The 13,204-nt window shown below is 38.7% G+C and overlaps 1 protein-coding gene across 1 annotated transcript; it reads left to right on the top strand.

The window, feature by feature from the left end:
- Positions 1-2,366: 2,366 nt before the first annotated feature.
- Positions 2,367-12,771, top strand: anxa3a (annexin A3a). The gene is made up of 14 exons (XM_028578932.1): positions 2,367-2,973; positions 4,374-4,405; positions 4,495-4,542; positions 4,639-4,726; positions 5,414-5,508; positions 6,927-7,040; positions 7,890-7,980; positions 8,128-8,207; positions 9,896-9,952; positions 10,060-10,153; positions 10,268-10,363; positions 10,708-10,766; positions 11,610-11,732; positions 12,592-12,771. Exons 1-14 carry the CDS (start codon positions 2,787-2,789, stop codon positions 12,649-12,651), a joined length of 1,224 nt encoding a protein of 407 aa, XP_028434733.1. The 5' UTR covers positions 2,367-2,786; the 3' UTR covers positions 12,652-12,771.
- Positions 12,772-13,204: the final 433 nt, after the last annotated feature.

The following is a 13,204-nucleotide window of genomic DNA, read 5'->3' as shown; positions in this document are numbered from 1 at the left end:
GACACACACACACACAATTGTTGGGTCTTCGTAAATTATAGTGTGTTGTCTAGACCTACTCTATCTGTAAAGTGTCCTGAGATAACTCTTGTTATGAATGGATCCTATAAATAAAAGTGAATTGACTATACCAGTCTGTTATAATCCAAAACAACTAATCATATAATCCTCATTTTCAAAGAAATTAGGTATAATTCATGTAAATGAGGTCTGTTGACCATAAATGCAAAAAATAAGTGTAAAACTAATGAGTGGAATGAAGTTGGATAAAAGGGGTAACCCAGAATTGAGTGATAAATTACTTCATGCTTTATGAAATGGTCAATTTAGTTATGCCAATAACATTTATAATGACCCAATTTATGAGACAACACAAGGGCTAAACCACTTGACCACTTATTTTTACACTATACTTACTATTGTAATTCAACCACACAATACCTATCATGTATTATATTTTATTATCCAATATTGGCCAACTACTGTTTCAAGGGCTTAGAATGAGCTGGATGATCCAGGCACAGGCCCAGCAGTGAGGAGGGCTACCATGCTCACCATGAACTCTGGTCCAGTCTGCAGGGCCGGAGGAGACCAGACCAGAATGAGAGTTCCAGTACACTTTAACTTGTTAATTTATGTTCTTCATCACAATGACATGTTCATTGGCAACTAATGTGGTCAACCATGTCACGTACAATACTCTGCAGAGCAATTTAAAAAAGACCTTTATACTTTTTTTTACTGGCTGATGTAAGATTAGAGTAAAAGTAGTCAATAATGCCACACATAATGCTAGGGGAATGCAGATTTTATTTAAAATGTGATATATAAATAAATAAATTATTATAATCTTATATCTATTTAAAAACAATATCAACAATATCCATTCTTACTCCCTTTGTGGCTATTAATGAATGTTGCTCAATAAAATACTTTATATAACCCTAAATAATTAACTGTAGCTTAATCTGACAAGCTACAGGCAAAAGCTAAAGTACATTGTTCTTCTGGCAGTTATTACAGCTCTCATACTTTTATTTTGACACGTTAATGTTACTTCCTGTCGAGAGCGGATTTGTTTTAGTCAACTTTGATCGTAACACGTAAGACCAATATAACATTGAGACCTGTGTTCCATCAGATTTTCAATGATTATGCACATTATAAAAATGAGTAACAAAAAAACGACAGTTGAAAAACATGCAGTTTTCGAGTTAATTTTTAATTTGTATGGACATTGGAAAAACGAGAAAACGGAGGTCATATTTTTGTTTTCCCGTTATTGGTTTGAAACCAAAAACGAAACATCGACCCGTTTTTTCGTTTTTTCATTTTTGGTTTAAAACGAAAAACGGATTATACTTTAGTACCCTGACCCCGGTCGCCTACTTTTAAAACAATTCCGATTCCTAAACTGATTCTTGAAAAACTGAATAATTACATCAAAGAAAGGCTTTTTTATTATTGAAAATTATTTAAATTTAACAATAGGTTAACGTTTTAAAGTACTTAAATATATAATAAGTAAACCTAAGTCACCTAACACATAATTTAACAAATAACAGTAACACTATTAACAAGTAACAACAAAATAAATATTGAGTTGGTATGCCAACCAACTTCAAACTTTAGCAGTTCTTTTGCAGAAAAATTACCATATTTGCCTTCTCTGGCAATATACTAGGTTACACCTCTCCTGACTTATGGCATGTCCTGCACAGGAGAAAACTCTCTCAGACGGTGTCCAAGAGGTCTGTACACACCCAGGTATGAGTTTGAAAGGGCAGACAATTTGGGGAGGCTGTCCTGCCTCTCCCACCACCAGGCTACAGGGTCTTGTCCTGAACGATAGACTAGCAGAGCAAGTGTAATATGTTTACACTTGCCACCAGCGAATGGTTAAGCTTTTACGTCCGTTTTGGTGAGCCCAGAGGGAAAATGTGCCATTTTAAAAGTAGCCTACATTTACGATAGCGTGATATTTTTACGTCCGTTTCAAAGTGTGTAGGCTACAAAAAGCCGTCTATCAGCAGGGATTGTGGAGTACATGCTGCATGTCGTAGAATAGCGCGGACACGCGCTTCACACCGCGAGCGGGCACGTGCGCCACTCGGCAGGAAAAGGGAGAAAGAAAAAAAGAGTCTGCCGCTGTCGGAACCGAAATTTGCGTTCTAATCCGGTCCGAATACTACTGTTTGCGTAGGAACCGGTTCCATAGTGGTACCCAACCCTAGGTAATGGGTAATACACTGAATATGGAAAAGTAGTGGGCGTGGTGAGATGACTCTGCAGGTTGATATTCAGTTTCCACAGAGTTTGAAGGTGTGGCGAAACACTTTTCCGGTTCAAACTCAAATCAGGTGAGCTTTTCTTTGGTCTCTTTAACTCTAACTAATGTATTGTCTTACAGTGCACTTGTTTTGTGTGTTGGTGTAACAGATTAGTAAAGGTTATTACACAGGTGATACTTTCCTCATGAACTAATCATTAGGCAAGATTTTACGCAGGTTAGCCCTAAATTAGTTATGTGTGCTTTGGTCGCGTCTTTTTTAAATTGTTTTTTTAATTTCCTCCTGGCTCTTATATTATTTCCATTGGATATAATCTGTAGCCTATAGTTTGTGATTATTGTTTGGTTTGCTTAAATGTCGACAGTGATGTAAAACTGCAGCTGGCTTCACTAATGAGGCTGAAAGGGTTATTTCCACCTGTTACATTCAGCCTAGCCTATTGATGCATCAGCACTCCTTGGCAGGATTGATCAGTTAAATAAGGAAGTGTCCGACATGAAAAAGATTATGGAAATTCAAGTAAGAGTATGTGAGGATCTACGAGCGGTTACTGCGGCTGTGGACCAGCGTGTGGCCGACTTGGAGAGGCCTTGTGAACCAGTTCCTGATCGATCACACCGCCGATTCTGGTCTGGAGGAAGATTAACGATCTGCCACCTCCCTGGCTCTAGGTACACCACTGGTAACTGCGGAAATGAATATGCCACCACAAACACAATCACAGTCACCTAAATGGAGCGTAGTTGTGAAAGATGGTCGACGATTAAATCAGATGCAGAATAACGCGACTGCTGTTGCGGGGCGTGCACAGCCAAAACCCTATAACACTCGTGAACCAGAAAGAAGGGAGAGAAAGCAGATCGGAATAGTTGGAACCGGTGATGGGAGTAATATTAAAGTGGTCAAAACCAAGCTGGTGAGTGTTTGCCACTAGATTTGCTCCTGATCTTGAAGCTGACACCTTAAGTAACTATCTGTCTAAAAAACTGGGCAGATCAGTTAAGTGTCAGAAGATTGTATCGTCAAGAAACAGGTTCAGCTCGTTTCATGCCTCGGCTGAACGCAATGAAGTAAAGGAAATGTACGATCCACAACTTTGGCCAGCAGGAGTTTATGTTCGACTATGAAGCTCGTCTGCCCCGCCTCACGTCAGCTGATGGAGGGCACGCAGCGGAGGGAGTCATTAGAGGCAAGAACACGCAGCTGGTGTCCTTTCTGGTGGTCGCAATCTGGGGATTAGGCTATTACGACTCAAGACAATGGGCAAGTGAACACAGCGCAGTCATTATAAAAGGCCTAATATGAAGTTTAGGGTTGGGTCATATAATGCGCGTGGCCTGCGTCTCGGGCACAGTGCAGGGGATAAGTCACGTCGCTTTGTTCTGTATTTCATTTCAGAATTTATTTATTATTTAAAAAAAATTCAGTTTAAGATTAAGTCTAAATCTAAAATTAAATTAGGGCTGCAAATAACAATTATTTTCATAGTCGATTAATCTGTTGATTATTTTCTCGGATGAATCGATTAGTTGTTTGGTCTATGAAATGTCAGAAAATGTGAATCATGTGGATCAGTGTTTCCCAAACGCCCAAGATGACGTCCTCAAATGTCTCGTTTTGTCCTCAACTCAAAGATATTCAGTTTACTGTCACAGAGGAGAGAATGAACTAGAACATTATTCACATTTAACAAGCTTGAATCAAAGAATTTAAAAAAAAAAAAATTACTCAAACTGACTAATCGATTATCAAAATAGTTGGCGATTAATTTAAAAGTTGACAACTAATCGATTAATCGTTGCGGCTCTAGATTAAATATGCTGTAACATAGCAACAAGACAACTGTAAACTCACAAAATGCCTTAACTAAACATGCTCTAACTCATTAAAATGAATAATAAACAGTATACAGGGTAAACTGACACAATAGTACTAAACATAATATATTGCCATAGTATGAACAATTTTGAATGTGTGCTGCTTTATGAAGAGGGTTTGGTTAGAGTACATCATGAAAAGAGCTTTCCACCATAACATAACAAGAAACCTTCAGAATGTGTTGTATTTTATTTTTCGTTACAGAGGAACTTCCTGTTGTCATCATGTCTTTATGGGTGAGCCAAGTTCTGTGTTTTTGTATTTATTTTATGATATGGTTTTGACTGATCGTACATTTTAAACAAAACTGCTTAACCTTCTGCAGGATGACTTGGAGTCTCTTGTGAGTTCACCTTCTTCTTTCGCAGCAAAAGTAGGTCCAACTAAAACTTTACATTTCAGGCTTGACTGTGACATCTGTTAAATAACAAAAGAAAGAGAAAAACAATACAAACTGTCTGTTCCTCAGACTGGGGAGAGAGGAACCATTAAGCCCATACCCAACTTTAATGCAGGAGGCGACGCTAAGGCTCTGAAGAAGGCCATGAAAGGACTTGGTACAAATACACACAGACACACACACATCAGCCTGTATAAATGTAGTCGTTCCAGGATACACAAATGAACATCATTTCAGTAAATGACAAGGATACCTCTAAAACTAAAATACAGTGAGTCTCTGTACAATTTTGAGACTAACTTAGTATGCTAAATTTACGATAGTAATATGCTAAATTAAGTATTCATAATAATCATAATTATATATTTCAATACAGGGCAATTTTGTACACAAAGAAGCCTTACTTGCTATTTTAGCACCACTAGCAACATGGTGACTCTGAACATGTAAAAATGCTATTTTTGTTACATGGTAAAACATCAGCATGTAGCCATATAGTTAAACCTCAAACATATGTTAGCTACAGTACATCACAGTATGTGTAGGTATGTAAACATTCAATTCAACTTTATTTATAATGTGAAATCATAATAGAAGTTATCTCAGGACACTTTACAGTAGGTTTTAACCACATTCTATAATTTAACAAACAAGAGACCCAATAATTTCATTTGCCGCGACCGTGGCGGGAAAAAATGTCCTTTTAACAGGCAGAAACCTCAGGCAGAACATGGCTCTTGGTGGGCGGCCTGTTTTACCAAATATGGATGTGGTAAATGTGTATGTATATACTTTGTTCATGTTTATTCATGTCCCTCCTCACATTTCTTTTATAAATGTTCAGGCACCGATGAGAAGACTTTGATTGACGTTTTGACCCATCGAAGCAGCGCTCAGAGGCAGCTCATCTGTGAAGCTTATCAGAAAGACACTGGCAAAGTAAGATATCTGTCATAACGAGTGTTCTTATATTGGACCCACGTGGCAGACGGAAGACTCTGAAGCTTGAACTTAGAAGTGAACAAAAAGAGTTTTATTGCTCCAGAAAAGTTCATCAAAAATACAGGGGCAGTCTTGAGCCCTGACACACCAACCCGATTATCGGCCGTCGGACCGTCTGGCAAGGTCGGGGACTCGAGACTGTTCGGTGTGTTCCGTGCCGTTGTCAGTCGGAGGAGCCGTCTGCATCCATTTGGGCCGATTTGACTTGTTGAATTGCCCAGTGGGCAGTCGGACTCAATGACCTATCTGATTGGTGGAGTGCTAGCCCTTGACTAGCCAATCGGTGCTTCTTCCACAAGAAGAAGCCCGAGAGCTGACAACGCCAGTATCTTCTTATTACTAGCCATCGTATGTTCTTCCGTTCAACGAGTAATGACAACAACGATCCTTCTTGACTATCAACCCTCTCTGATGAAAACAAGGACTGACGACAGCGTGCTCTGTGTTTACGAGGTCTAGAGAGATGTTCCATCATTTACGGTTTTCATTTTTGGGCGACAATACAGATTAGCGCCGCCTGCTGTTATGGAGGCGTATTACGTATGCTCAAGTCCGCGCCGCTTCGGTGTGTTCCGAGGCACTTTTTTGAGAGACCGGAGCCGACTGATCAGTCCGACTGCCTTTTCTGCCGACGGTTGGTTGTCTGGTTGGTGTGTCAGAGCCTTTAACTGGAGTGGCGCTGGGCAGAGAGAGTCAGTAGGTGGAAATCCTGGAGGCTGGTGAGGGCAGGTTGGAAATGGCTGGAGACAGGGTCTGAGGAACGACACGGAGATGGGATCAGGATGAAACCGAGAACAAAGTAACAGAGTGAAGATTCTTAGGAGCCGGGGCAGTATACCACTGTGGGTAAACGGACGATCTGGCGAAGAGTGGGGAGCTGAACCAGGCTTTTATGCAGAGTGGAGTGAAGGTGGCTTGATTGCAGATTACAGGCAGGTGGCTGGCTAGATAGATAGATAGATAGATAGATAGATAGATAGATATAGATAATTATTGTCCCATGAGGGAGATTTATTTTCATGTTAGTTTCATGCACGGACAAATACATCAACAGATAACATAAAGATGCCTTGTTAGCAGTTGCAGTTCACTTCTTGTGTACACTCCCTGACACCTGATATTCTTTTTTTTTATTGTGAATATTTCAACCAGAGCATCCCTTTCTATGATTTAAGGTCAAACTGATTTAAAAAAAATATATATATTGTCTTGTGCAGCTTTAACATGACAAATAGTTGCCCCAGTTACTGTGTGTGCTCTGGTAACATGCCTGGTAAACAGCCTTTGGATACAGTGTGTGTGAGTGAGTGTGCCTTTGTTTGAAAAGTAAAACCGGTTTTGTTTACGTCATATAGCCATTGGTGAAGGACGTGAAAGGAGAAACCAGCGGTAACTTTGAGGAGCTGCTGGTGGCGCTCGTCACCACTCCTGCGGCGTTTGACTGCCATGAAGTGATCCGGGCCATAAAAGTTGGTGTTTCTTAACTTCACAAATGCATGTTGATGGTGACAGAACTATTTGCTCAACAACATGTATTAATACATACAGCTTGCAGAGTTGGAACTGAATATAGTGCATCAAATGGAAGCAGTAAGAAAGAGAACCCCTTAATTGTACATCTTAAACTTAAACCTTTTGTAATAAAAATAAATGTGAATGGAATTGGTTTAGCTAAAGTGAAACCCAAAGTGTTACTTAATGCTGTTGTCCTTGTATCAATAATTAAACAGTTCATTTAGGGCATATTTAAGCAGGGAGCCTAGACATTTAGTAATACAATGTACTGTGTGAAGTATATACACACAGATCAAGTGATGATTCAGTTAAGTTTAGTTTATTCATAACATAAGGGATGTTTGTTCCCTGGTGAAAAAATCTTATTAAAGGAGAATTGCATCCGATTTTTACCTGAATCTAGCAGGCCGAGCTAGCTACCGGCAGGATCGAGACAGGTGACCGTACAAACTTTGAATTTAAACGATTTCTTCACGATGTCGGAGTTGAAAACGCATCTTGTTGTAACATAAGGGCCCTGTTCATGTTGCGCAGACATTTTAATGCATTTGTGTCTGTTAAGAGGCACAAAGGCATGCTTTATAAGATGCCCCGACAACTGGCATTTTAGCTAACTGGGAGCTCTGGACGTAGCAGCAGCAACTCCAGTTGCTGGTAAAAATCGGCCGGAATTCTCCTTTAAGTAAAGACGGGTTATCATTAATTATTATTGAAATAATTTGTTGTTCGTTAATTGTCGTTCATGATATAAATGCCATTCAGACAGTGAGCTCCATGTGTAACGTAACTGCGTGACGTTGCAGGGAGCTGGGACAACAGAAAGCGTCTTGATTGAAATCTTTGCCTCCAGATCCAACGAGCAAATTAAAGCTCTCTCTGATGCCTATTTCAACGGTAAAGATTGCAACTGAACAGCCTTAATTCCTAAGACCCTTCACCTATTGTCTGGCCCTTTTTGAAAGTAGGAATTTCTTGTTTTGGGATTGGTTTTCTTTTCAAATATCTGAATCATGAGTTTGTTTTGGATGTTTTCTTCCACAGAAACAAAGAAGAAGTTGACTGAAGATCTGAAGGGGGAAGTTTCCGGAGACTTTTCCAAAGCGCTGCTCCTCCTGGCCGAGGTTTGTCATCATAATAGAAACAGTAACAACTGTGAACAGTGTGTCCAGATACAGAATTATAAGACCTGTGAAGTGAAGACCGTGTGGAGTTAGATGGATATTTGGAGAGATAATAAAGTAAAACCTCACAGCTTGAATTAAACTAACACGTTCTTGATTGTCCTTGTAGGAATCTGCTCCCATTTGCTTCATATCACATTTTCTTCCCTTTTTAATTCTTTTCCTCTGACAGAAATTAATATGTATACACAATTATGAATATAAAAATGAAATGAAAATAATAGTTAAAAAAATAAAAGGAAAATGGAGGAAAATAGGCAAAAATGGCAAAAGGAGCGCATATCTATACTGGTGAGGGTGAACTGCACAAAACGACAAGTCCCTTCATCACATTCTTCGACTTTAACAGTCATAATTACTAAACATAAAAGGGATAATAAACAAGTTCTGTTGGTTTTGAGCAAGGACTATCTGCACAACAGGATTTTGGAAATGTAAAACCACTAATGGTGATGAGGAAGGAGTATAATCACGCTGGGTCTAAAATCATCTGTCACCACCCAGTGCCCCCCTCTGCAATCCCCATCTTTTCTATCTCAATCTGTTTTTCTATCCTTTTCTCTGCTGTCAGAGACTCCCTTCTTTGTTTCAAAGCTACTTTGCGCGTGGCCAGAAGTAGGCCTTTTGATTTGAATTAATATAACTGAAAGCTAAACATAAGTTTCAAGTGTGGTTTTAATTTTCAGCAATATTGTAGTCAATATAGCCTTAAGCAAGACATAGGTTTGTGTAGTGTGATTTATAATAAGTTTGTTTTGAAGTTTTTGCTGTTCCACAATGATTTAGAGATTTCCACGAAATAAATGTAAACATTGGTATAGTCATAGACAGAGCGATGGATTATGCAGTTTACACTAGCGGCTAAAAACTACATATAAGATCATCATTTTATTATCATCATAGTTTATTTTTTTTGGTCATTTATTAATGTTGCTAATTGCCACTGAGTCGTACTTAGGTCTGAAAAGAGGGAGCCCATTTTTACTGTTTTACACTGACTATTGTTAGGCTCCACAGCGTTTTGCTGTGGAAAAAGAGGGTGTTGAAGAATATATTGTGTAAGAATAGAATGTCTTGTAGCCTGGGATGGCCTCCCTCTCTCCTCTTGTCTGGCATGTGTGAGATAAGACATTTGCAGAATTACTGGAGCAAAGTGCTCCTGATAAACATTTGGAACAGAATGCCCCTAATAAAATATCTAATAGTAACAGACAAGCTTTAGGCCAGGAGAGGAGGAGAGAACGAGAGCGAGTCCGGGGCTACCACGCATTTCGCTATCTTCTCAGGAGACAGAATGTCTATATATATATATATATATATATATATATATATATATATATATATATATATATATATATATATATATATATATATATATATATATATATATATATATATATATATAAACTTTGCTTGCAATATCATTTACTAAAGATTTGTTATACTTAAAGGTGCAGGGTGAAGTGACCAAATTTGGAGTCAGATCAAATCTGGCCACTTGGACCAGAACAGAGCAGAATCAGTCACAATTTTTCCTTCAGCGCCTAGTTTGAGTGTTTGAAAAGGGGTGTAAGGCTTAAAATGAGGGGAACAGAGTGCCTGGTCTTATTATTATTTATTTTTTCCAGGGCAAGAGGGCCGCGGACACCACAGTAAATACAGAGAAGGCAAAAGAAGACGCCAAGGTACAGTATATGATGCACTTTGAATTGGTTTCAAAGGGAAAATGTTTTTCGATGTACTGTACTGGCTCTCTTTGCGATGAGTATATTATTATTTTTGTTCTACACAGACCCTTTACAATGCTGGGGAGAAGAAGTTTGGCACTGATGAATCTAAATTCATTGAAATCCTCTGCCAGAGAAGTATACCTCAACTGAGACAAAGTATGTCACGCCTAACTTATAATGTGTTTAATCTGGACTCAAATGAAGTTCTTACAATAGATGGTCAATATAGAATGATCGGAAATGTAAAGTGAGACTTTTTCTTCTGTGTAGCGCTTGTTGAATACAAGAACATCAGTGGAAAGACTCTGCAGCAAAGCATCGAAGGAGAGATGTCAGGGAAGCTGGAGAAGCTACTGGTGGCGATCGGTATGCGCTTAAACATTTAATTGTTTTAATTTCATATACACTATATGGCCCAAAGTATGTGGACTAAATCTTGTGGAAAGTCTTCACAGAATGCTGCAGATTAATGCCCATGTTTTTATAATATGTTCAACAGTCACATATGGTAGCAATTGTGGGTTGACTACTGTACATACTTTTGGTCATGTAGTGTATACCCCCACATTGAGAGTGAATTTACTTTGTTAGAGAAACAAATCTGTACACGGTCATATCATTTTCTCTTTCACTTGTAGAAAAAGAGTTGTATAAATGCTGTTTCTAACCACATTACAACCACGTTGTATTCAACTGTGCTTCTCCTTCAGTGAAATGTGTGAAGAGCGTACCGGCCTACTTTGCTGAACGCCTGTACGGGAGCATGAAGGTTTGTATTGCATATGTATGTTTCAGTTGCAGATCACTATACAAACAATATCCAGTTCATAGCAACATAGTTATATTAAGAAGTTATGTGAAGAAAGTACATCATCAGTGTCTGTACTTCATGTATGTGTGTGTGTGTATGTATGTATGCACTATGTTGTGTTGAACTCTTTAAAAAGCAGATATCATTTGTCTGTCCAAGACAAATTTTCTTCGGGACAATAAAATGTATCTTATCTTATCTTATCCCATAATATGAAGCTGTTCAGCATATAGATGTATAGATGCCCCACCATTTACTGTATGGTTGCTGAATTATTACCGGACTTGAGCTGGATTCACAAAAGGAATTATTTGGACATTTTAAGCTACTTAAACGGTCATGTCAAAAAAGACATTACATGTTTTGCAAATGCATACTACATCATTTTATACAGTATGTATTACATACTATTCATCATGGGTTCATTTGCTAAATGAGAAATATCTGTTTTCAATTATTTTCCAAAATGATGTTTTTGTTGTGAATGCAATCCAGAAAATATCAAACTGGTGTTGGGTTGTTTTGATAAGATCTCCTTTTTTAATATACTGTATATAAGTTGTTTTGTGCACTAAAGGGAATGTCAATCAAACTGTTATTGATTTATTTACTTGTGTGTGTGTGTGTGTGTGTGTGTGTGTGTGTGTGTGTGTGTGTGTGTGTGTGTGTGTGTGTGTGTGTGTGTGTGTGTGTGTGTGTGTGTGTGTGTGTGTGTGTGTGTGTGTGTGTGTGTGTGTGTGTGTGTGTGTGTGTGTGTGTGTGTGTGTGTGTGTGTGTGTGTGTGTGTGTGTGTTTTATCAGGGTGGTGGAACAGACGAGCGGACTCTGATCCGGATCATGGTGAGCCGGTCCGAGATCGATCTGTTGGACATCAGAGCCGAGTTCAAGAAACTCTACAAATACTCACTGCACTCTGCCATCAAGGTGAGGAACTGTTCTAATCAAAGTTTGAATTAAAGTATCTATATTAAGTGTATATTTAGTATTTAATATTAGCAGTTGCACTAGCTTCATCCCAGTACATGTCATTAATAGGATCCTTGCATGGGTTTTGTCTACAGTACAGCAACATTAATTCACTACAAATTGAGTGTGAACAGAGGATTTGACGGAGCCTGATCTGCTTGGTTCTGGCCTCTGTTGATTTACGGTTTCATGAGTCATCAGAGTTTGAAGGATGATCTCACAGATTGCAACTGACAACAGCTTTATTTTATTTGGCAAGCCACTTTGATATCTGTGAAGCCAAATATATATATATATATACAGTATATATATATATATATATAATGCAAGAGCCAGACTGTACTGAGACAAAGTGATCTGCTAGATAACTAGGGCTGTTGGAAAATGGAAAGGAGCCTGAACACCTCTTCATTTTACACACAACTAATATGTTACCTCACATTTGGAATAACATTTAATGAGACTTTATTAACCATTTAGAAAACACTCAAAAACTTATTTATTGGTGAGGTATATGTCTTCTGAACGCTCTATTTCTTTAAACCAATAACAACCGTCCTGGGCAAGAGGGGAGGGACTTCCGACGTGCCTCTCACTCACCGGATGTCAGGCTCTGTCCCAGCAATGTACATCCATTGAGCCAGACTACCTTCAAGCTAATAAAATAAATAGCATAAATAAAGTAGCATAAAATGGAAATGCCCAAGTAATGTAGAAGTACCTCAAAATTGTACTTAAGTAAATGTACTTAGTTAGATTCCAACACTGCTGGTCAGTGTGATTGATTTCTCCTGGCTTGTGTTGCTGCGTCCTCCAGTCAGATCTGTCGGACAGCTATGGGGAGTGTGTGAACGCCATCTGTGGAGGAGACGACTAACGCCTGAGTTCTACCGTACAATAGGCTGAAAAGAAATTTGCCTCCTCTTGAACTCATGCTGTCGTTCTCTGATACTTCTAATCAGTGGGGTAGTCTACGTGATATGCAGGTATACACAGTATACCCACTAAGAAAGCTCCAGGATTTCCATATACCCTCTTAAAAATGCCCAATGACACGCAACTACATACTTTCCATTATATTTTTGATATATTTTGAATTGTCATCTGTGTTCTTTTTCTTCGCATAGGCTAAATAAAGGTATTTCCACCGTAAATTGGTGCATTAAAGCGTATCCAAATGCAACATAAATGAAGTTGCTGACGCTCAAAAGGACACCCAGACCCCCTACTATGATATGCCCCCCCTTTCCCCCCCTTACATATAGGCCAATATATAGATAGTATAGTATACCCACTACAATACATTAGACTACACCACTGCTTCTAATTTACTTTCAACTTCAAACTACTACCTAATAACTTGTTTTACAGACAGCTTTGAAAGACAGACATCATGTGAAATTATGGAAGGACAGTGAAAAGTCCGGAGA

Source organism: Perca flavescens, chromosome 5 (assembly GCF_004354835.1).
Source record: "Perca flavescens isolate YP-PL-M2 chromosome 5, PFLA_1.0, whole genome shotgun sequence".
Lineage (NCBI taxonomy): Eukaryota > Metazoa > Chordata > Actinopteri > Perciformes > Percidae > Perca > Perca flavescens.
Note: the sequence above shows the minus strand (reverse complement) of the source record. Positions and strands in the feature narration are given on the sequence as shown.

Excerpts from the sequence above, each read along its gene's own strand:
- anxa3a (XM_028578932.1), top strand. The coding sequence starts at position 2,787 with ATGAAAAAGATTATGGAAATTCAAGTAAGAGTATGTGAGGATCTACGA. Across the intron at positions 4,543-4,638 it reads CTTCTTCTTTCGCAGCAAAA|ACTGGGGAGAGAGGAACCAT; the intron begins GTAGGTCCAACT and ends TCTGTTCCTCAG. Across the intron at positions 11,733-12,591 it reads CACTGCACTCTGCCATCAAG|TCAGATCTGTCGGACAGCTA; the intron begins GTGAGGAACTGT and ends TGCGTCCTCCAG.